This window comes from Bactrocera oleae, chromosome 6, assembly GCF_042242935.1.
Source record: "Bactrocera oleae isolate idBacOlea1 chromosome 6, idBacOlea1, whole genome shotgun sequence".
In the NCBI taxonomy this organism is placed as follows: Eukaryota; Metazoa; Arthropoda; class Insecta; order Diptera; family Tephritidae; genus Bactrocera; species Bactrocera oleae.
This window is the reverse complement of record NC_091540.1, coordinates 44,130,467-44,155,953: the sequence shown is the minus strand read 5'-3', so window position 1 is coordinate 44,155,953 and position 25,487 is coordinate 44,130,467. Positions and strand designations below refer to the sequence as shown.

The window sequence follows — 25,487 nt, the reverse complement described above, 5'->3', positions numbered from 1 at the left end:
AGTTAGTCGCAATAATTGAAATAAAGATGTACATTCAACTGACCGCCTGACGGCAGGTAACGGTACTTCAACTGTACTTCGTATTTTTGTTTTGATTTATTTCAAAGTCAAGTAACGTTAGTTATTAATCAGACATCAAAGCGGTGCACATGTGTTATTGCTTATGGATATCTGTATATATATGTGTGTGTAATTAATTATAGCCGTAAATAATTGAAGAGAAATTCAAGCTCATTGCAAGCATATGTAAATATTTACAAAATACATTCGCTGGAGCAAAAGTCGACTCAGAACGATATCGCGCAACGCTATAGACAAAGGCGTACACGCTTTCGATAAATTCGTATAAGCTGACGCTTTTGACTAAAAATATTTGTTGTTTTTAACAAATGAAATAAAATCAGTATACATGTGTATCTTTTTACTACACAAACAAACAAAAACAAACAGACAGAACAGTATCGCACACTTATCGCGCTTAATCGCCCCTCGAGATCGGAATACAGCTGCTACAGGTGCCACCCCAGGCTTTGAACGCTGCCGTCAACGCCACCCCCAAACAACACTATCAACCACACACACACATATATATATATATATACATGCGAGCGCCTACAATCGCCGCATTTCTCACAAGGGCCGGCAGATCATCAAATCAGTCAGCGTCAGCGTCAAATTTCGCACAAACGCGCCAGTTGAATAACACACGACTAAACTGCTCAAACATTTCCCAGCCGTTGGACGATGCGGACACACGCCAGTCAGCTCAAATAAGCATACAATAAATTGACTGTGCGCAAAAGTTTTTAACGAAAAGGAAGTGATACTCCTCGAAGCGCTTAGGTTGCAGTTGCAAGCGCGCACACGGTGAATTTGTGCGAAAATTCGTGAATTGAAAGAAAATCCGAAACATCTCACGCGTCAGTGTGAAACGCGTGCGAAACGTGAACGAAAGTTTTGAACAAATTTAATATTTTTGCTATTTTAACTAGTGTAGTTATTGTTGTTGCCTTCGCAAGAGCAATATAGCTAGTGTGAATTGGTTATAAGACACGCGCGAAACTTTTGGCTCGAGCGACAAGCGCATTGAACTGATAAACCGACATTTTCGCCGTGCATATTGAGTGCAGATCCTTGCCGCGCGGCGTGTGTGTGTGCGTTTGCCACTGCTAATGCTGCTACTTAGCACAACCATCTCATATTGAGCTGACAATTTCGTGGCAAAGCTGTGCGCAAATAAATTCCTGCACGTGCATTTACTGGCGCTACACACACTCACATACATATATAAATACAGCAACAGCGCAATCCGTCGACGAAACGCTTAAATAAGTTCAGCGCCCCTGCTTGTGACGTGCTGCCCCACTTCCGCGCAATTGCCTTGATTCAAATTCTTTTACTGCTGTTACATTTAGTGTACATCCGCTGTGACAAGATGCATTCGCCTGTCACCAAAGTGACTGGATTCATTGTCCTGATGATTGTGCAAATAATTTTCCTTGCACTCTTCTGGCTGTTCGTGCGTTATGGCGACGAAGCTTTGCCCAGCGTTGAAGGCGAAGAATTAGGCGAACCTCACGTTTCCAGATATCCGCGTGAGTATCTTGACAAAGTGTACTTTCTCAATGGAATTTTGCCTAGTTGCAAGTGTTATGTAAGTGAAGGGCGTTAACAAAGCCTGCAGCGTGCGAAGTTAAGAGTGAAGAAAATACTTGCCAGCAAAGAGTATAGATAAATATTTATTTTTAGTTTTGGTACGAACGTGTTCATATACCTTACCTTTTAGGTTTACTTTTATTGCCAAGTCAATTGTTAGGTCGCCAGTTACAAAGAAAGAAATTCGTAATGGCCTTTATCTGGTGGGGTTAAGGTGCCAAATGTAATGTTACTAACGGAAGATAATTGTCTAATAGTTGTTTCAATACATAAATGAGGCTTATAAGAGAAATCTTAGAATATTATCAATTCTATCAAACTCTTCAAGACGCTCCTTACAGTTCTTTTTATTTTGATTTCAAGCTATTTCGAAGCGGGTTACAGTATTGATATTTCCATTACAGTTGCGCACCCTTCAATTTTTTTAAGAACGTAGTGTTAAATTTAAGAAATTATTTGTTCTTTCTTGAAGAATTTTCTGTATACAATATAATATGATGTATGATGTAAATGATACATCAACTAATCCTCCGTTTTAGTATTCCCTCACCTACCAAATGCAGAATATATCATTACACGACACAGTGTGGCCCTGTGTTGTTGATCATTGTATACTAAAATAATAAATTCAAGTTTTATACGATCTGAGGCAATAGGAACTGCATAAAGCCTCTTTAACCATGATCATTCTATTTTGAGAATTCTTTAGTCTGCACGCCCCCTGTGTAAGTGCAATTAACACCTCATGGCTTCTAGTCAAAAATAAAAGTGAAGGGAATATACTTTTCCCAAACGAAGAGAGCCAATGTAGAAGTACAAAATGTTTCGAGAAAATAAGAGAAGCAATTAAAATTTTTTTAGCGTTATATTTATAACGAGAGTTTTTCTAGACGTGTGATTTTAATGAGGTAATACTTTTTTCGGAAATGGTTTTTTTGACAGCTATTCCTTGATAGCCATTTCATAATGAACAGCCATACCCCGAAACAACGTTTGCAAATCGTGCAACTTTATTACCAAACTAATGGTCCGGTTCACGCGACAAATTTTGTTCAGCAATGAAGCTCATTTTTGAATGGATACTTTATTAAACAAAATTGTCAGTTACATACTCAAACTGTCACTGTTTGATGTGCTCTATGGGCGAGGGGAATCATTTATCTATATTTCTACAAAAATGTAGCCGGCCATAATGTTACAGCCAACGGAAAACGCTTAGAGCCATGATTAATGACTAGGATGTTGATGTGGACGACCTTTGATTGCAACAAGACGACGCTACATGCCATACAGTCAACAAACCAATCAATTTATTGAAAGAAGCCTTTGGTGAGCGCAATATCTCCCCTCGTAGACCTGTGGCGAAGTGTGAAGTCGTTGACACCTTGAAAGAGAATATTCGGCGCGCTTTTGCTGACATACGTCCCCAATTGCTGTAAAAAAGTGTTCGGAAATCGGGCCTCTCGGCTGGAATTTATTTAAGCCATCCACAGCAATCACTTGCCGAAATCCTTTTTGAAACATAATGGCAAACCCTTATCTTTGTAATAAAGCTAAATTCTTGGCCATAAAGTTAGTTATATGCATTTTATTTCTTCTTGAAAACCACATGTCTAAAAGAACGTTTATTGTTACCATAATATAAGGTTTATAAATATTTTCCTGAAATTTAAAACAAAATGGCGATTAGGCAGATGGTTGACTGTGTAAAACTGACGGACAGTAGAGGAAGAAATTGCTTGTTTTGACTTAAAATACCTTAGTATCACATACAAATTTTTATATTATAATGGAAAATGTTACACAATTTTGAGCAATCAACAAAATATTAGCAGATCAATAAAACAGTGTTTAAAGGATTTGATACTCGAAAACCCAGCCATAAACAACCGGCATTCGCTGATTTAATCCCAGCACACACAAAACGCATAAGTCACAAGACCTGACAATTGACATGTGTTGATGAAAAGACGCACATAAAGGCAGTAAATTAATGTTTAATTACCAATGTCAAAAAAATGTTTTCCATATCAGAATATATATGGTACCACGTTTAACTGTGGCGTGCTATACAAATCAAAAATCATGATTATTTAACAGAGATAAACTACTTGGTATAAAGTAACAAATAAAAACTGTTGGTAAAATATTCTGTGGATCAATATTTGTGATATGATATATGTTTTTGGGTACGTACTTATAAGAAATTATTAATTATATTAGCAAGAAACATTTTGTAAGACTATTCTACAACAGCAAAGAAAAGATAATACAGCTAGTAATGATGAATATAATGTTCTAAGAGTTAAATTAGTTTTTAATCAAAAAAAGTTAAGTAATATAAAGAAATGTATGTTATGTTTATTTCACCAAAACTTCGCGTTTTACAACTTACCTTCACCAACTTTAAAGTTGTAAATCACGAGGTTCAGAGCAAATATGCTAATAGCGTGTTAATCTTCTATTAACATAACAGTTGAAAAGTATTTACATATTTATCAGCAAAATGCATGCCTACTGACGGCATAATACGAAAATCTATTAGCTTGCTTTCTCGTAAAGTGATTTTTTAGTGAGTTACAATGTATGCATTAACATTTTACATATGTAAGTGTGCATGTGTGTGGATGGCAGAAACAACTGAGCGCTTATCACAACGATGCGAACATTTCTCCAGCCGTCAAAACAGCAAAGCTTTAACTAGAAAAAATTTATTTTTTTAATGTTACGTACATACAAGTATGTATGTATATTTGTGTAAGTGTGCATGTAATTTAGACACTTCTCGTATCATTGGCGCCCTTAGGCTGAAAAACGTTGACGTTTCCCATATGTTCGGATACAAGTTGTCAATCAAAATTTCTGCGCAATAAAATGATACAATCAAAATATAAGCACTAACAAAAGCGAAGCGGGTGAGAATCACAGTTTTGCATACTTAGAAAAGACACATAGCTGTACACGAATACATACACACAGAGTGCAGTTTTTGCAACACTTTAATTGCTGATTGTATCGCTGGGCGCTGCTTATAAAAATGAAAAATTGTTTTGGTTGCGATTTGATGCTGAATTTTGAAGTGCTTTTTAATAGCCGTTTAGCTTAACAGATACTTGGCATACATTTTGTATAGGTTATATACACACTGAATATATATTGCATACATATGCAGATACAATATTCAGAATGGTAAATTGAGTTACTCATACGCCGCGGGGGACACCAAAGCAAACCTTCGATTCAAATCTTTTTATAAATACCTTTGCTAATATACATATAATAAATATAAATTTAGTTTAATTTCCAAAACAAATTATTATTAGTGAGTTCGAACACTTTTACTACGAAATTACACTCCCTCATGATATCCATAAGGGATATTTCGGCCAAACCTAACATTATATTAAGTCAAACGTTTTTAAGGAAATGGACCGAGCGCTACAAAAGTGTGTAGAACAACAAAATTCCGTAACGCTTGTATATAAAGAGCGTCGCCTTACTGGTTTTAAATTATTTATTTATAATTATTTGTAATATTTTAATACTTAAAAAGTATGAGCCAAAAAAGCGATTGAAAATTTTAAGTAAAAATAAAAAAACATTACCTCCGGCTGAAATCCGCTCTTGATCCCTAGTAATGCAGGAAAATATCGATGTAAAAAATTTGATTTTACGTATTCAAAAACACTTTTTATAATTGTTTGAATGAACGCATATAAGCATGAATAAAATTTCATAGCGTTTGCCTGTCAAGCCAATTAAAGCCTACATTATGTTATATTAACTCAAAAACAATAGTTAAGCCAATCTAACAGTAGACAGGGTGTGTAACACAGTTATGTACTAAGAACATACCAGCAAGAACAGCGAATATGGGTCTCTATTTGTTTTAAAGCAGAAAAGCTTCCACCGAACGTCTAAATATCGTGATATTTTATTTTCCAAGTTCTTTGAGATGTACATAGAGAACAGTGGTCTATATAAATTAGCCCATATTTAGAATGTGATATATGAGACTGTTTCAACCCACTCTTACATTCAGAACACAGTTAAATCATTCCAAACTTTCATGGCCAAGGGATCTTTCGTTTAAACTTATTTAAGTTTAAGTTAAGCAAAATATTAAATTTAGAGAACAATTCAGGAGCGTTAATTATATTCAGTTCGACTAAGTAGGTCCGCGAATACTTAAAATTCGCTAGAGGTGATGAATATGCACTAATACACTCCCTAGTCAGTTAAAATACTAGTATTTATATTGTTGACTAAACACACCAACAAACACTCATACATACGATTATTGGCCTTACACCTACTTTACATATAGGGCATATGTGCGCTTGTAGGGAGTTTATGGTTTATTTACAGTAAATTATTGAGAGCTTCGCGCACACATTTCGTAAATCCAGCACCGTAACTGCGAGTACCTTGGATTTCTCACACTCCCACAGATAAGCCAAATAAGCCTCGCCATTAATCTTAATACAATTGGCTTTTGGCAGTGCAATTGCAACAGCCTAATTGAAGCAATTAGATGAAATTAATATGCATGGCATATACACATACACATATACAGATATACACACATACATAACATAAATATATATGTATGCATAGAGGCAAATTTGTATTATTTCACGAATATGCGTATTTGCATATGTGTGTTTGTGCGTATATGAAACAATTTTTTTACTAAAATGCGGACTTATGGCAATTATGATAAGTACACATATCCTCACATCCAAATATATGTACATATATGTATGTATGTATGTGTGTGAGGAACGTTGCATGTTTATCTACATGGCTTCAACATCAATTATAAAACGATAAATTCGCTTAATAGACTGATGACAGAGTGAGAATGAGTGGCTCTGTGCCATTTTTAATTACTCTAACAAAGCCATTAATTGGATTTGACTCTATATGCATATACATATATGTATGTACGTCTATAAATATGTTATAATTATGTTCAATTATTTTGTATACAGTTCCCAGCTACATACATACATATATTTCTGTGGGTGCTCATGTGACTCTACAGTCATGTATATATGTACATATGGGGATATACGTGTATAAATTTATTATAATTATGTTCAATTATTTTTTAAACAGTTCTCAACTACATGCATAGATCTCTTTAGGGGCTCATGTCATTATGTTGTAACAAAAAAAAAAAAAAAAATAATTTAAACATAAATTAAATATTGTTAGAGTGAATGTATGGTATTTCATATGCTATGGAAAAATTACTTATTGCTAATTTCTAAAACAGCTGTAAATCTTAATAAATATTTTTTTATTAAACCTAAAATTTTTTCTTTTAGATTTCCAAGATGTCCAGGTGATGATCTACATCGGCTTCGGTTTCTTGATGACCTTCTTGCGCAAGTATGGCTACAGCGCTACTGGTTATACACTATTTTTGGCGGCTCTCGTGGTACAGTGGTCAATTTTGGTCAAGGGATTTTTTCATATGGAAGCTGGAAAAATAAGGTAAAGAATCAGTATATATTTCAGATGATTAGGGTTGCAAAATTTTTATTTAAAAAATGTTGGATTAAAAAATAAATTTTAATTTTTTAACCCAAAAGAAATTGAAAATAATTTTTTTTTGACTTGAATGAACGCGAAAAAATGTTAATTCTAATTCTTTTATACTATTTCATCAGGTATGTGCATTAAAACAGTCTATTTTATTTCTTAATTACATATCTGTTTTTTCTTTATCTCGTATTTGGGATTAGAAAAAAACCATTTAATGCAGTTGTTAATTCAGTTAGTTTATTAATGCATTATTTGCAACCCTGCACAAGATATTAAAATATATTTTATGTAATAAATTACGTTTCTAAGTAGGAAGGTGATCAAAACATATTCAATAAATACCAGTATTCAATATAAAAATGTCAATGAATATGAACTAGCTAAATTAATGATATCCAAGCTTTAGAAAAGCTTTAAATACCTAATTGCCGCACCCGAAATACTACTGAGTCTGAAATTTTTCTCCAAGAATACTGTGATTATCTGTTTTAATATTAAACTATTATAAGTAGCTTACACTCTAGTTCAAATCACTCCTAACTTACCCTGTTATATCAAGAAAATAACTAATTTATAAAAACACACTTAAGGATGTAATTGTGCTAAATTTTCTGCTAAATAACAACCATCTGATGTTATATAAAGAGGATATACCTATGTTGTGACTTTCCGTATACAATAAATATGCGTGTAATAACTAGAGTTCTTCCTCCTGCTTTGATGAGCTAGCGGCGACACCTCTATTTTCTCTTAGAGAAGTCTAAGTAGAATCGCTGTTTGCTGACCAGGAGTTATCCAAAATTAGATGCTTGAAATATGAGGACTGGACGAGAACTTATTGTAATAGTAAAGACTTATAAGGAACAAAGGCGGTGGAACACCTTCAGGTTTTCGCAAAACTTTATAAAAAAGGAGGCATGGAAAGTATCGACGCGATTTTGTTCGATTAAGGAAATAGGATAGACTGTTGTTAAAAAAAGATTATTTCTGAATTTCATTAAGATTTCTTAATATCGACCGATAGATGCTATATAAAGTGAACCGGAGGTTCGAAAATACTTATGTTAGGTATATGTGGGCTAGGGGGAGTGCTGACTTGCCCATTTTTGGACGTAAATTGAAATACTTTGAAAGCACTATTTATGCAATTTTGTATTCTGATATCTTTATTAATGTATAATTTGTATACTGTAAAGTGAAAGAACCAGACGAAATTTAAAGGCGTACCAAGTTTCATCAAAACACCTCAATTTTTAATCAAGTTATCGCTTGCACGGACAATCACAACAAACATCCAATAGGTGAACAAAACTATTCTATTCTGCAGCAACATGTTGCAAGAGTATAAAATATATTCTTGTTTACCATAAAAACTGCCACATCAATTAGGCTTTTATTTATACCAACCCCAGAGGAGATCTCAAACGCGACAGAAACAGTTTAAAATAATTATTATTGGAAAAGAAAATAACGGCATAATATCAAAGTTCAGAACAAAAGCAATTCAGTGTTGGCAGTGACCCTACGGCTAGTTAAATAAAGAAAATAACACGAAAGAGAAATTTGCTAGAAATCTTGAGATAACATAAGCTCGGACCGTAAAAACTAAGCTTAGCAAGCTTGACAAAGACCATCCATGAGCGTTAAGTGAAGAAAAACAAATCCTGTTATTGCGCTGCATTCGCACAGTAAATTAGAAAGGAGCAAAAACTGCTGCAGACACTGCATTTATTACCACAAAGATGCTGTCTCACAGACACACACACATGCCGCATTTGGTATAAAACATAAGATTCATACACCAATACATGCATAGCTGATAAGCAAAGTGCAGACGCAAGAGAGAGAAAAGAATTATATCCCTAAGACGAATCATTTAAGCGCGCCAACAATAAAAGAAATTGCATTTTTTGCATCCACACACAAAGCGCTTTGGTCTCCCTTCACAACGCTGTGCAATCTGTTGAATCTACCACAACAGTTGGTGGCGAAAACAGGTGCTTGTTTAGTTGTTGTACGATGAGCACTTTGCCGCTGCATATCTACTTATTTTTTACAATGCACCGTCTATCAAAGTTTTCAGCGTGAGCGACGCTGCAGGCTTATAACGCTATGGTTACCATGGCCTCTCATCTCTCAACTATCACATATAATTTGCTTGGAATACGTCTGCCCCACTCTTGTATTCCATAACAAAAAATGCCTGCAGCCTGAAAAGCTCAGCGCAGACATGAAAGATATATTTTTTCAAAGTTGATTATTTTTCATACCCAAAAATCTGCTAATACTAGGTTCTAGTAGACTGGGGTTAGTAACATGAATATAAAGTAGTAATACAATCTGAGAATACGAAGATTTTGATGTGAATTTGTTTATTTTCTATACAACCCAATTTGAGCTACTTCAGAGTTAAGGAAATATCTTGCTTAATTTAATTAATGGCTCATCTATAGAGTAGTTTAGAGCTTAATCCGCTCTGTAACGCACCAGGATAAACGATTTTAGAATCATATTTGCAGTCACTCCCAATACCACTATTAAATTCATTCTTGCTTTGAAATTTGCTATGGTCATAGTTTTAAAACTGATAAGTATTTTATACAACCCAATATGATGCTAATATTACTGACTTCAAATTTTCTGCAGAAGTCAATTTTTACCTTATTTAACATATATCTGAATAATAGGCCATAATTCCAAAATTGCTTACAAATAGGTTTAAAACCTTCGATTATTTTAGACCTAGTACTGAAGATGTCATCCGCTTCTTTTTCGAATATATACTCTTAGAAGTCTAACTCAATGATGCTTAGACAGTCAATAGTAATTGTATACCTTTCTCTACCTAGCGACCGTCAAACGAACACAATAAAATATCAAATTGTTTGTAGAACTAGTGCACTACTTCGTGGAGTTCTGTAACATATTGCAAAAAAATTAGAGACTAAAACTGAAGTAACATACGAATGGCCTCTTGAAAATATTATTTGAGTGTTCAAAAAACTGGAGCCAACCTCACGCTGGTACTAAAACAAAAAAACAAAACAAAAGAGTTAAAAGAAAGTAAATTTCAGTTATCGTTCTCGGCTTAGCATCTAAGAGCATTTTTATTTACCGAATAATCCTCTAAATCGCGCATTTTGTTTTGTTAATACATTTACACAATTAAAGATAAAATGTCACTAGTCTTGTTAAATACCTTTAGAGAAATTTTAAAACTGTTCAGCGTTCTTTACCCACTCGCTTGTCTCAAAACACTCCTAGTGGTAAATACAGACAAAGGAGGTTCTGAAACAATAATGGATATGATAATATTGTTAATAGATATAGTACTATGTCCTTATTTAAAAGTTGACATTATTAAATGGCTCTCTAACCATTTATTCGTGTATCCGTGTAACGAATAGTTAGACATTGCCACTTCTCAAAATTACCATAAAAACATTTATAAACTTTTTAATCTCAATATTAAATACTTGAAATTAAATATTTATTTATTTTTTATTTACAGCCTATCACTTGAAAACATTGTGGATGCAGATATCGCCGCCGCTGTTCCCTTGATTAGTATGGGGGCATTGTTGGGCCGTACAACACCGTTTCAACTCCTATTTATGGCCATCATCGAAATTGTTTTATTCGCCCTCAATGAATATGTGGCTTTAAACATTTTCAGCGTAAGTTAAATTTTTGGAACATTTAATTTTTATTCTTTCATAAAACCAACCTCTTTCATTAACAACGAAAACAAAACAAGCATTATTTATTGCGATATTACTTAATCTGCAACACCTAAAACTCAGTCTTTCACGGTAGACATTATATATATATATATATATACGAAAACCTACCTAAACCTTTACATAGAGTATGTGTTTTAAATCCGCTTAACTAAACACCCTAGAAGTAGCACTGAAGTATATTTATATTGTATAATACAAAATTTCGCGTAAAAAGTTCAAGCATACCAGCGGGAAATTGAGTTGACATGGGTTTTACCATTCAAAAAGGTTTTCATAAAAGCACTAGATATTGGTAAGCGCATTTGTGTGACAGTTGTATGCTATAGTGGTACGATCTGAACAATTTGCGCGGAGATTGTACAGTCGCTTTGCCAAATAATACCTGCTAAATTTTGTGAAGATATTTCGTTATATAAAAAAGCTTTTCCTACAAGAATTTGAGAAACTGTTCTGGGTATAATGAGTAAGTAATAAATATTATATATATCTAATTGGTTTAAAAGGCTGACACTTTAGGCCATATCTAATTTTAAAGCGTTTTTATGTTCTCATCGCTTCATTTGATTGCAATTCTTAAAAGCTAAGTTAAGCACTGAGGTAAAGCCTAAAATATGATAAGTATTAGTGGTCTTACATAATAAGCCATTTGTTTACGATGTTATAGAAAGAAAAGACTACGTCGACTTGGATTTTCTTGACAAATTTAAATTTTTATATAAAACAATCGTTTTTAAATTAGTTCATATCTTTATCAACTAGTTAAAATACTTACGAACTAAGTCGGAATGAAAGTAGTAGTAAATTTTTTGATCGAATTCTCGAGAGAACTGCTCTTAATCGAGAAAAAGTCGTTACTATTTCTAAATGCAAATGGTTTTCAATGTTTTTATACTCTACACGTCGTGTTTTTATTAGATCATAGCATTATCTTTATGAAGCCAACTGCAAGTGTCAAATTTCCTCCTGGGTAACTAAATGCTTGTAATTGCGTGCACCTAAGGGGTATGCGAATACAAAAACATTTCCACATATTTTTTACATCTACATAGTATACGTAGAGCCAGAGTATGGTTCGTTGAAACGTTGAACTAAAGCCCTTTTCAAAAGCTTTTTGGTGCACAAAGCTGACGAACAGCTGTTACTTATAAAAAGAAACTGCAACTTTTTATTCATTCAGCTTATTATGCAGCTACCTTTGCTCATTGCTTGTACAGATTTTTTGTTGTTTTTGTTGTTATTTTTTTTTTCTTTTAACAAAACTCTAGCTGTATATACCTTATAATTTTATTTGTATTCATTGCATGTTCTCCCTCACACCCGCAGGTCTGTGATGTTGGTGGTTCAATTACGGTGCACGCCTTTGGTGCATACTTCGGTCTGGCTGTGAGTCTAATGTTGCGCCCCGGCAAGGAACAGAACGAGGCTGGCAAATACGAAGGAGCCAATTACACGTCGGACATCTTTGCCATGATCGGCACATTGTTCCTGTATGTGTATTGGCCGAGCTTTAATTCGGTGTTGGCCGACGGCAGTGCCCGGGAGCGTGCCATACTCAACACGTATTTATCATTAGCAGCGTCAACAGGTAAGCACGTAAACACACAGCCACACACACAATCACCCACATGCACGCACTCTCGCACAAAAGCGCCAGGAACAGTAAGCGGCCTGTGAACAATGCAATGCAAGCAGGCAACAAGGACCATGAACACAAACAGGAACAATGGCAGTAGTACTACTTATGTTCACACTTATGCTTGAGCGCATTAAAGCAAAGTTAATGCTGGTTGCATGCACACAGGCGTACATATACGTACCTATTCACACACACACGCATAATTTGAACGGATGCGTCCGGGGGTTTCAAGCTTGAATACATAAATTTTCCGTTAGAACTTTAGCATTTTGTACTGAAACACCTGTCGTTGGACGATTCTAATGCTTGAAGGCGTAGTTTCAAACACACACACACATACATAAAGTATATACAATAGGAATGTGCAGATATCAGCCTAATCCACATGCAATTTGATCAGGCAACAAGTGTTTGTTTTGAGGCATTGTCAGTTCCTTTACGAGCTTATGATGGATTTACATGTACAAATATAATATGTAAATACGTAAAATAAATAATGTACTATGGTACATATATGCAGCTTTAATAAACTGAGGGAAAAGAGTTGCCACCTGCCTGAAAAATAAAATATACTACAATATACAAATAAAGAAGAATATCCAAAAGGAGATGCTTGAGGAATATAACTAAAAACACATAAACTAAAATATAATATGTCAACCAAAATTTACTCATAGAGTAATAATTTCATAACAAAAATTAAAATATGGATACCGAACTGAAGGTGTTTAAGAATGCTTTAGGCTAAAAAATGCTTCTCGCATAAAAGTTTCCAAAAATTAAAATGCTGTAAAATAAGGTTGACATTTATTTAGGTTTGGTAACATTCATTCACATATATATATAAAATGATCTATATGACGAGACAAGTCGAATTCCGGTTGACTGTCTGTCCGTCCGTCTGTACCCGTGCAAGCGATAACTTAAGTAAAAAATATAGCTTTCCCGACAAAACTTGGTTGGTGTTGCATATGGGCAGAATCGGACCATTATCACGTCCACAATATGTTTTTAATGGATAACCTATAAAGTGCTATAACTAAGCATTAAATTAAGATGCAAAACGAATTTTGTGATTTGGCACTGTGAACCGCAGTAGGGAACGGCATCTGTGGTTAATAATTTTTAAAAAGTTTCTTATATTTTTATTGTGCACACCCTATAAACCGGTAAAGCTATTGCCCCCTGATTTGCCGATAAGAAGTTTCTCTAACACTGTGAAAATAGGTGAAATCAAACTCCCTATATAACGGTTATGTTGAAAACGACTAGAAGTGACATTTTCCACTTGAGATGGTACGAAAACCCTACATCCCAAGAACTGCTAGACCAATATCAAACAAATTAGGTTCATATCTTTATTTCGACGTTGTTATGGTACAATGTGAAAATTGGGAACCAATGATGTTATCGAAATACAACTTTGCAAACGAAGCGCATTTAAGATATGCCATCTGACGTCCCAATCAGATACCGAATATGTGGACCTCAGTACCTATGGCTGACTTTAGAACAAAAATACGGGTCAATCCGTGAGTTAACTTAATGAAAGTCTGAGAGCATCTTGTTTTAGAAATAATATGACGTGGTGCAAAAAATTGATAACAACAGTTTAATACCTCCCCTAGTCCCCATATACCTGATATAAAGATTTTCGAACTTCCTGTTGACTTTATACTGGTTATAAAGGTCAACATGTAAGTTATCTTAATGAAACTCAGAAAGCATCTCTAAGCTTGGGTCAAAAAGAGATAAAATCGTTTGAATACCTCACTTAGCCCCAATATACTTTATAATTGTAAAGGTTTTCAAACAACCGGTTGAGTTGTTGCCTTATACATTCTGTCAATATCTGAAATATCTTATTGGGAGGTATTGGAAGAATATATCTAAAAACACACAAATCAAAATATTTCAACCAATGTTGCCATCTTCTTAAAAAATATCAATAAAGTATTAATTTCATAAAAAATATTGAAATAAGGGTTCTGAACTGAATGTGATTTAAGTTAAAAAATTTCGTATAGAGTTTCCACTTATTTCGAAAAATTAAATTGATCTGGATGTACTGAAACTAATTCATACATACTTTCTGTGCTACAAATTATTTTTCTATGTGTATAAAAATTTAGGTAAAGACTACGAATCTAAAGCTATTAGAAACTTCTAATATACCGTTACTTAAACTCGAAGAGTAATGTTCTGAAGTTTAAAACCGAAAGTGGCTCCAGGTTAATACTGAAAAATGTTCTCACGATCGGATATTGATTTTATCTGAAATAGATGTTAAATTATACCAGGTGTGCCCAACTTTTTCTTCGGAAAGCTAAGCAAAAATCGACACAAAAAAAATCCCAGTGAATACTAATGATCTTATCAATCTGGAGATTTTTCTAAAATAAATTTTTTTGCACGAATCCTATTAGGCAGTGTGGCATTACATTCTACTTTAAATAGTATCATGTATGAAATATTTCTAATTTATTTTAAATAAACACTAAGACTTTCATATTCGCTTTTTTTCTTTTCGAGTCACATATTTTCACATTTTTGTTTTTCAATTTGTCTGCAAAAAGCTTTTTTGATAGGAATGCAAAAAATACTGTCTCTACCCGAAATTCAATACTCCACACCAACAAATATACTCATAATTACTTTGAAAAGTATCAGCTCACACAAATGTAAGTACATAAGTGTGACTGAAATTGTAGGACTCGTATACACCTATATATAGATATGTATATATCCATTAAAATGTCGGTAGGCGGCTATAACAACACGTGTTGACTGTTTGAGGTAGACGAATTTATACGCTTGCGTTGCGCCGCTGATCACGCGACAAAATTTTGTATTCCACTCACGAACTAATTAAATGTCAAACACTAGCCTTAACACATTTCGAAAATTATTTTAAACACGTTCAAAAAGCACCTATGTACATACAACAACGCACTCACATACACGCACAACTCGCATGGGTGGAATATTTCAGGACGGACTTTATTGCGTACTTTGTCCAACAAAGTTGTTCGTAGTCACCTAATAACTAAACTTGTATAAATGCCAACAACAACAACAGCTACATAGCTGAAAGTATAGCGATGAGAGGAGGGAAAAATGTAGAAGCACACTAGTTTACCAACAGTCAACAACGACAACAACAACAATATGTCTCAATCATAGCGTGCAAACTAGAGAAGGAAATGGAAATTGGAAATTGTAGCTAGAAGCTGATAGACAGCAGCAGTTTGCAGAAAACTGCTGTAGGCAGCTTTGCGGAAAAGGTGGCAACACAGTTTCCAATGAACGAATTAGCCGTCGCAAGCGTAGGCGACACTAACGGCACATAAAATATAGCAAATAAGAAATAAAATGTCTACGCAATATTGGTAGAAAGCAACAGTTATTAGAAAAATTTTATAGAATTATTGATGATTATTTAAACTGTAGCTAGTAGATAGAAAATGATGTATAAAATAAAAAAATTGTGTAGCAATTTTCACACTCAATTTAAATTTAAAAAGACAATTTCGACGAGATTATAATTACCTGGTTCTAAAGACGAAACTAATTAAATTCAGCAACTAATTAATAAAGGCATGATTTGTAACTACTCTGGTGGAAGTATAATAAAAGCGATCTTTTCACAGGCATTGGAAAGTCTTCTACTATGTTCTCCTCCTTTTTCGGTTTCAAAGAAAATTTAGAAATTTGAAATTCTAGAAACGAGTGCTTAATGCCTTTCTGCTTTATGCAAGAATCGTTTTTGTTTGGTTAGTATACTTGTATGTAAGAGTAATGTCCCAGATATGCCACTTTGAAACCTAAGGAAAGCACAAGGCGTCATTTAAGTGTACTTTCGCTTAATACTGTTTCCTTTGCCATTTATTGTTGCTGAAACCCTTCAGTATTGTCACCAAAGAATTGGTTTTTAATGCTTTTATAGAAACTTAGATAAAATAGCATTTAGCAACATTTTCTTTTCCAAGAAATAAATGCCAAAGCAAACACTACTAATTCTATTTATCATTAACCGTCTGTCTTTCTTTACCGCATATTATTCAAATGACTCATGCCTCAAGGTTAAAGCTATGAGTTGTTATACGTATAGGTATACTTTCCATTTACCTATCTTCCCATAATCTCAGCCAATCGCAACACACGCGGGCCTACATTGTCTCTTCTTTGAGAGATGTTACAATCTCTCAAAATGGAAAAAGATATATATTAAAGATTCTCTCTCGTGTACGAAGCATCATCGGTTTTTGTATCGTTAGTAAAAACAAGAAAAAACGTAAACCCGCAATAAAAGCAATAATACCATTCACCTATGCATTTTATATAGCATAAAAGGCAGCTATCTGCTTTACGGATCCAATTTGAACAAATTGCTCAGAAATTGTAGCGCTGCCTTGGGTAATATTCCCTGCCAAATTTTATGAAAATATCTTGTCCAATGAACAAGTTTTCCATATAAGAACTTGATTTTGATCGATCAGATCGGTATCTGAAAAACTGAGTATTATATATACCGACGGTTAGCCCACCTCGATTCAACTACTCGCGCTGGTCATTTATTTATATACACTTGGGTCGCCAGTGTTCGAATTCCGACAAATAGCAAATACAATTTATTACCAATTTCAATAGTATTTAATCAATTTTTCTGTGCCTGATTTTGGCTTAATTCTTCCTTAAATGTATATATGACGTTTCAACAAAAATATTATCTTGTCTTCTGCTGCGTACATTTGTTCTTCAGGTGATATCGTAAAGTTATCGGCATAGGAATCAGCAATTTCGTAGAATGGCACCTTCTTCTGAAGAAATTCAAATTTCAGCTGAATTGTTATCAACATTATCATCAACTTCAATTAAATTTTTAATTTGTAGCATTAATTACATTTCGTGTTCTACGTAACTGCATATTTTGTCTATTTAGTTGTCTCTATACTCTCCCTGTAAGCGATTTACGGTAAGGCTTGTTTAAATACATGTATGTATGTGCATCGACGACACTACACTTCAAAAAAAAGTTAAATTAATTTAATGAATGACTGATTAGCAATAAGTATCGTCTACCGAACATACAAAATATTTTCACAGTTTTGTTCACTAATTCAAAGTCAAAACAGATAAAGAAATTATCTCTCGAATTGAAGTGTTGCTGATGTCGATTCAACCAACTAATAAACCTTGTAAAAAAATTATAAAAAATTTAACTATCGAACAATGCACTTGAAATTTACCAAAAAATTTCTAACTCACCAATATAAAATGAACGTGGTCCATTCAATTTTCGGTAAAATTTGCAACAAACCAACCACAAGAAAACAAAAAAAAATTCAATCGCTTCTTATCTCGAATTTAATCTAAAAATTTCTAACTCACAAAAATAAAAAGAAGATATCAAAGTTTATTTCCGCTAAAAGCGGAAAAAAATCGCAACCACAAATCCAACGTAAACGATACACAATTACCCGATATATGTATTTGCAACATATACCGAATAGCATTCGAAATGTACTTCTGTATAATACTGTGTTAGGAGTGAGACGCAACGGATAAATAACATCGACCAATGAAAACACGCCACCGCGCTTGTAGTTGTTGTCGTCGCTAAATTTGCGCCAACGCATTTATACCTGAGTTCCTGTTGAAGTCCATGCGAAAAAATAACGTTGTGCACTATTGCACGTCTTCTTCAACGGCAACACAGTGAAAACGGGAACACAAACATTTTTGTTAGCGTGGTTATACAAAGAAGAAGATTATAAGTCTCCGACGTTTCTTTTTTGCGTGTTACAAACTTCGTAGCAAACCTAATACGCCATGTTCAGGGTATAATTTATTAAATATTTCGGGCTAGAAAAATTAGTAGTTTACAAATTTCAGAAGTTTCAAGACACAGCTCCTGTGAGAAATTATTTCTCAGCAACAACAACAATTTTAAGCAGCTACAACTACAACAACAAACAATATGTGAGATGTTTACATCACAACTATGTAGGTACATACAAGTATATATATTCGCACATTAAAATGCCTACACATACACACCTAACATTTGCTATTAACTACAACTATTTGATATTTCTGTTGTAGTTATAATTTTGTTTTCGGTCATTCACTTGAGCCCTTGTCGCTGGTGTAATTAAAGTTAGGCCAAGTTCGGTTGTATTGGGCATTAGGGCAGTATTACCATGCAAGCCAGCCGACATGTTGTACACCATGTAGCACTTGTGCCATGCCCCAGCCCAAGACAATAATGCAACCGTGCGGCTGCCATTGAGTAGAGGCTACTATATCTACAATATCTATGTTTGCTTGCTAGCGCAGCTGTTGCACTATTTATAAAGCGCATAGCTATGACCACCCACACACACACATACACATATGTGGGTGTTGTTATTATTGCTGTTGCTGCCATTTTGTTGCGCAAAAACATTTTATGGCTCAAATGACACCGGCGGCGGTGTTAATTTAAACTGTTTACTGTTACTCATACGCCCCGGTGCCCATGCGAAGCACACTCAACGCCGCCAAACACGCACAACAGCCAGGCAAATGCAAATATATGTGCAGTTATATGTAGTTGTAAATGTATGTGAATTGCATGCATTACAACAACATCTCACTTTAGAGAGCAGGTGGTAGAAGAATATTGTAAACATTTGTAGTAGCTATTTGGAAAAATCTTATTTAATTGATTTTCAAGCTAAAATGTTGCACAAAAATGCCAAAAGAGTCACTGCCTCCATACAGTTGTTGTCGCTGTAGTTGTAGTTGTTATTGTAGTTGTAACAGAGTACACTTTGTAAGCTGGGTGTTAGAGCAACAAGCTTTTGGTAACTGCACGACGTTGGCATTTTGTGCTTAACGGTACAACACATACGGTAATGCTGCAACATAATGTGCCATAACTTTTTGGTAACACCAAAACAACAACTATAATTACACACTGCACACGAGCAGTCACCACATAAACTAATAGTTAATGGTACAAACAACCAGCCAGCAGGCAAACAACCTAAAGCACCACAATCTAACTCAACAAAAATTTGCACTGATATGACATTGACAACAGTTCTGTTGCTACCACTGGCAGAGAGGGAGGAGAAACATACCTCAGCACTTACACACTTACGTATATATATAACCATATATACATATATATAATGTATATATATTGGCATTCATTATGCAAGTATTTGCATTACAGTGCATGTAATTTAGGTTGTTACAGTAACGGCACTTCGGTAAATGGCTGAACTTCTGCCTGCCACCGCATATGTTACACATCACAGCGCTGATTGTTTTTGTGCATTACCGCTTGCGGTGCGATAACTTTTATGACCATCTGTATAAGCTGGTGCTCTAGCAGCAAAAACAAGCAAAAGCACGTTGCTAATGCGTTGCGGTGAAATTGAAATCACGGCATTTTCGTTTATGCCTATGTGTTTGCTTTCAATTATTTGAGGTTATGTTGCATGAATTTTGTTTATAATAAAATCATTTTGCATTCGCTGGCCACTAGTATGAGTCAGCGCGTATCTTAACATCAAATTGCGAGGTTTTGATTTCTAAGCAATAAGGGCTGCAAAACTGTCTCACTAGCAGCTACAAAACCAGTGAAGTTTGGCCAAATTCACGCCGTTTCGATTCTAATAATGATAATATGGCTATAAGTAAGTCTGCGCTCTAATTTATTGCTTGCCTAGAGCATGTTAAACGAATAAACTGCTTGGCATTTCCGTTTCCCTTCAACAAATATCGACTTTCAGTACCGCTTCGTAATAGCTTGGAAATGTCAAAAACGGATGAAAATCAGACCTATTTTTAATTCATTCTCTTTTGTGAGGTTTTTGTATGGAATAAAATATATTAATCAATCACATATGAACAGTTTTAGAAAAACACCATTTCGATACAAATGAATTAACCTGCAGAACAAAAATAGCTCGGAGCTTTACTACGTCAACAACTCTGGTAACAACCATCCAGTTTAAGGTCAGGAATTTTAACTCACAGAAGATCTCGATATCGAAATAAACCAAATAGTCTACGACTTAAGAATGAACCTATGTAAACTGGATATTCGTAAATCCATATACATGGACCATTACACAAAATATTATTAACTATATATAATATAACTCAATAATTGGAATGCTATCCTAGTTAGCATAGTTGTTCAATTATGCGGGTAATACCAGCGTTATCAGAAACCTTCTGCAGAAGCGTTTAATAATTTGAACTGACTTGCCTCGAGGTGGCTATTTTTCGGCAGCAGAAAAAGTTTGTTAAATTTAAATTCACTTATTGTTACATCAACTTCCCAAAAAAAAGAGACGACCAATTCTTAATTAAAAATTAAAGCTGCTCCTAATGTGACTTCGTTATCTTATTGAATTCTAACTCTACCAAAAGCTTTATGGTAGCACAAACGAAATGTAATTTGTCGTAACATACGCGCGACTATCACTTTCTGGGATTGGACTCGAGGCTCGATAACCAATCGAAGCTCAAAAAAAAGTTGAATATCCAAACAACTTCCAGGGTAAAAGTTCCATATTATTACCTTTTATTCTGCAACATTTACATTTGTAAAACAAATATGTCTGTCTATTCATAATTACAAAAATAACCTTTACATTTGAATAGTATAAAATACATGTGTGTAGCTTTGCGTGTTGCTCACTAACAATAAATCATAATGTCATCATTAGCCGCTTTAAGCTGATGGCTCAGTGTGACAGTGATAACAGCGGTCTATTCATGTACCTCGAAGCTTAACTACAACAATTGTATTTATGTGCTTATACATATATACAGCAAACAGTGAACAATGAATGCAAATGTTGCCTTGGATTACAGTTAAATATAATAATTATAGTACTAAATAATTTGGTGCGATTGCCTACGACAGGTGTTGGGCCTAATTGCAGCAGTCAAATTTAGTAGTTTGGTGCAATTTCCATAATTACGTGGTTTTGATTTTTTTTTAATTTAATAACGAAAGGATGACTGTCTCTAATGAAGGTTTTTAGGAAGCCTCCGCTTATGGGGTTACAATTTCAAGTGATCAAAAATCTTAAACCGATGACCGTGGCGTGTTACCGCCCACACTGTTTTTCCAGTCAACTATTCCTGTAATCAAACTCTCTTTAAATTCTAATTATTTATGCATATATATATTTTATGATGTTATGACAATATAAACCGTTTTCGTCTTTGATTTGTGGTCGTGCCTTTGTAGCAATCTGGAGTAAAGTAGAATAGAAGAATTTTTGTTACGGACTTGACTGTAGTTACGTAAACTAAGCTAGTTACTAAAATAAGCATAGCTGGCCTTACACTAACCTTGAGTGAATGCAGAGGATCGTGAGGTTTCAAATTAGAACTGATTATAAGTTAGAAGTGATAGGGATACTTTGCCCTAGAAATAGTCCTCGAAATATGAAGAATATTTCGATGAATGACGGGGTTTTCCGTTATCTGATATTGATGGTAACTAAATTGTCTTTATTTCGAAAATCTATCGAAAAGCATGAAACTTAATAGCAGTACGAAAAGGAAATTGCTTAGGCAGCCTTTGCACCAAAACCATCACTGCTCATGCTTTTTGAAACCAAAAACGCAACAGTCATTGAAAATCGATATTGATGAATGTGAGCTCATTATGTCTGGCCGTAAATGCATGGATTAGGGCTCGACAGCTATTGGCACACTGTCAGACAATCCGGTTTCTGGAAAAACATCGATGAACGCCTGATTTCCAGAAGGAGGCCATTTATTTGACACTAAGATCTCCGTATTAAGCATTATTCGACCTCTTGTTTTGGAGTTATTAGAACAAGAAAATGCACGTCAACAATTTTCGGACCACTAAAGAGCTTAAAACTAGTATTCATTTGTAAATAATAGCTGAAAGTTATACAAGGCTTACACAACCAACATACAAGATGGTGCTTTCAGTATATCGAACGGATCATGTTGGATCCATTGCCTTTTTGAAGTCGAAGTTGAATTTCCTAATCAACTCAATCAATGAAGCCGTTATTGCTCGAACGCGTAAAATTTTTTAATACTACAGGGTCATACATTTTATATTCAACTGGATGAGGCCAAACACGGGAAGGGTGTAAATTTAATATAATATATTAATTATTATATTTTCAAGACCTTTGAGAAAGATTTTTATGATATAAACATAATAAAATTAGGAATTGAGTTCGAAATCTATGGTTCGTCGGTGTGTCCACAACGCACATAACTGCGCTGACTGAATACACATTCATACTGAATGTGCGCATGTATGGGGTTAATATGCATATTTTTCGTTTTCCCGCCAGGCCATTAATATATGCAGCAGATCGGGTGCGCATACATCAATATCGCACATTTGTAATTGTGTACACTTTGCTTGTATTTGTGATCATATTTTTGCGCTATTCATACATTTTAGCATGCCGTCATAATACCAATACCAATACGTCTATGTTTTGTCTCTTTGCAGTTACAACATTCATAGTATCGGCACTTGTTAGTCGCGAGAACAAATTGGATATGGTGCATGTACAGAATTCAACACTGGCTGGCGGCGTTGCCATCGGCACTATTTGTAATTTGCTAGTCGGTGCACATGGCGCTATATTAATTGGCATCATTGCCGGTTGCATTTCGGTGTTGGGTTATAACTACCTCTCGGTAAGTTCGCAATTCTCCCTGCTACACACTGCTTACACTTCACTTTTGTCATGCTACAATTTCATATGTGTTACTATGTACATATTATTGGTTGTTTTTGTGCCCGACATGCTTTTAAGCTCGCTTTGTTGCAAGTGCCTCCTGGTTATTGCAAAGTTTTGTTTTTTTATCGCATGTTGCAACACAAAAACAAAGCTATGCATTAGCGCATAGGCCTAAACGCATGTGGGTGCGTGTGTGTGTTTGTGTGGCACATTTACACCGCTGCTAATTAGTGAATATGGAATTTTGACCTAAGCCTTCTATAGTATTCGGCATTCCACGCCCGCAACACATTTCATTACGCTGTGCAACCAGCCATGCAATTAGGTGCGCATACATCGGCTCGGTTGCTACAAATTTCACTTGCATTTCAAAATGTTCAATAATTATCGTCCATTTTGTAGGCATTCTGTAGATTATTGAATTGTGTTCAAAATAAATGCGTTGGTTTTGGGCGGATTTTCGAAGGGATTCTAGGAAGCTGTGCGCGAGTTGACGCTACATATGCGCTGGTGGGAGTGACATTTATGATTCTATTGAGATTGAAAATTGTTTCCAATTATTGAAATAAAAACCAATTCGGAAATCTGCATGAGAATTGTGCCAAATGATCTGTAATTCATAGAATCTCAAATAAATTCCATGCCGCGGATATTGATGCCAGACAGCTTTCGCCCCCAATGCTTTGGTGCAATGGACTAAAAGAATGTGGCACTACGAAGGCATCCAAGATAACCATGATAAAGAAGTTTCCTTACAAGTACTTGATTTTGATTGATCAGTTTGTAAGGCAGCTACATGCTATAGTGGTCCAATCAGAACAATTTGATCGAAAATTACAGCGTTGCCTTCGACAATAATACATGCGAATTTTGTGTAGATATTTCGACATATAAAAAAATTTTCCATACAAGGACCTAAATTTGTGCGAGCAGCTAGAAAATGGTAAAACTGGACATGCATTTCTATTATAAAAAAGCTGCTCATAAAAGTCGATAGTGCTTCCGAAGTGGATTAAAACCGCAAGGACAACACACTGTTCTGTTTATTACAAATTTCAAAATTGGAGAAAAAGCTCGGCCAAAAGTGTAGATAAATTCATCTGAAACTCTCACAAAATTAAACTTTAAATGCGCTTATTTATGTAAAGATAGTTGAGGTAGTTAAGGTAGAATAGCTCTTAAAAATTAAAAAAAAAAATAGTTTTTGTCTTCATTAAATCAATCGGCATCCCCAAAAAATCAAATCTTCGAAGCTGCTGAGCTTTTATTCAAAAGACAATTTCATAGTTTGTGACAAAACTTTATTATTAAAATTATCGACTGCTAATAAAGAAGACTCTAAAGCAGCTATGTCTCTCTGTCGAAAAAAACAAGTGACCTCTCTTGTACATATATACAATGGAATTAATTTTTTTGTTGGTATTTTCAACAGTTATACACGAGCCAAGACTCTATAGAAAAAGTAACAAACATACCCAACCGATAAAAGCTAATTGTGTACCAATTATTCATACATATATAACAATAAGTGCATTCGAGACAACTCGTAAAGCCATTAGCGACTAATGAATAGAGAAATGTTACTCATACGCTCTGTATGACCAGCCAAATTTATATGTATGTACATACATAGCAGTGAGGGTCTGCGTTTGTGTTCTACATACAAACTTTGGAAATTTAATGATAAGTATATACGAATATGTGTACTAAAATGTGCAATACATATGTATGTATAGGTAAGTCAATGAGTACACAAGTGTATACACGCCTACATCTATAAGTTTTATAAAGCATACATCAAAAAAGCTTGCATTTAACAACTAAGTTACATTTTCTGAATTACAAAAACTGATAATTCCTGTTTTTTATTGTTTGTGAAGCTCTTCATTGTAAATGTAGTAAAAATGTCCATAAATATTAATATATATGTTACACATGCTTTCGTATCTATACATTTGTGTGTTGATATGCCTGGATTACGTACCGGTTATGGCTTTACAGCAACAATTACACCAAGTATTACATACATCGAATATACATTCGGGTCGAGCTTGTTGATACTGTGGTGACGCTCATTCAATTGCACCCTTGACATTTCATGTACGGCCCACTGCTACACCATGTTTGTGCTGTTGTTGTTGTTAT

General features: G+C 34.6%; 1 protein-coding gene across 1 annotated transcript in view; it reads left to right on the top strand.

The window, feature by feature from the left end:
* Positions 1–653: 653 nt before the first annotated feature.
* Rh50 (Rhesus blood group-associated glycoprotein Rh50) overlaps positions 654–25,487 on the top strand; it is a 34,058-nt gene continuing 9,224 nt past the window's right edge. Inside the window, exons 1-5 of the mRNA XM_014238909.3 lie at positions 654–1,595; positions 6,990–7,158; positions 10,721–10,886; positions 12,276–12,537; positions 23,108–23,298. Coding sequence (XP_014094384.2) covers positions 1,436–1,595; positions 6,990–7,158; positions 10,721–10,886; positions 12,276–12,537; positions 23,108–23,298 — 948 coding nt within the window. The 5' untranslated portion in view covers positions 654–1,435. The remainder of the gene's footprint in view (positions 1,596–6,989; positions 7,159–10,720; positions 10,887–12,275; positions 12,538–23,107; positions 23,299–25,487) is intronic.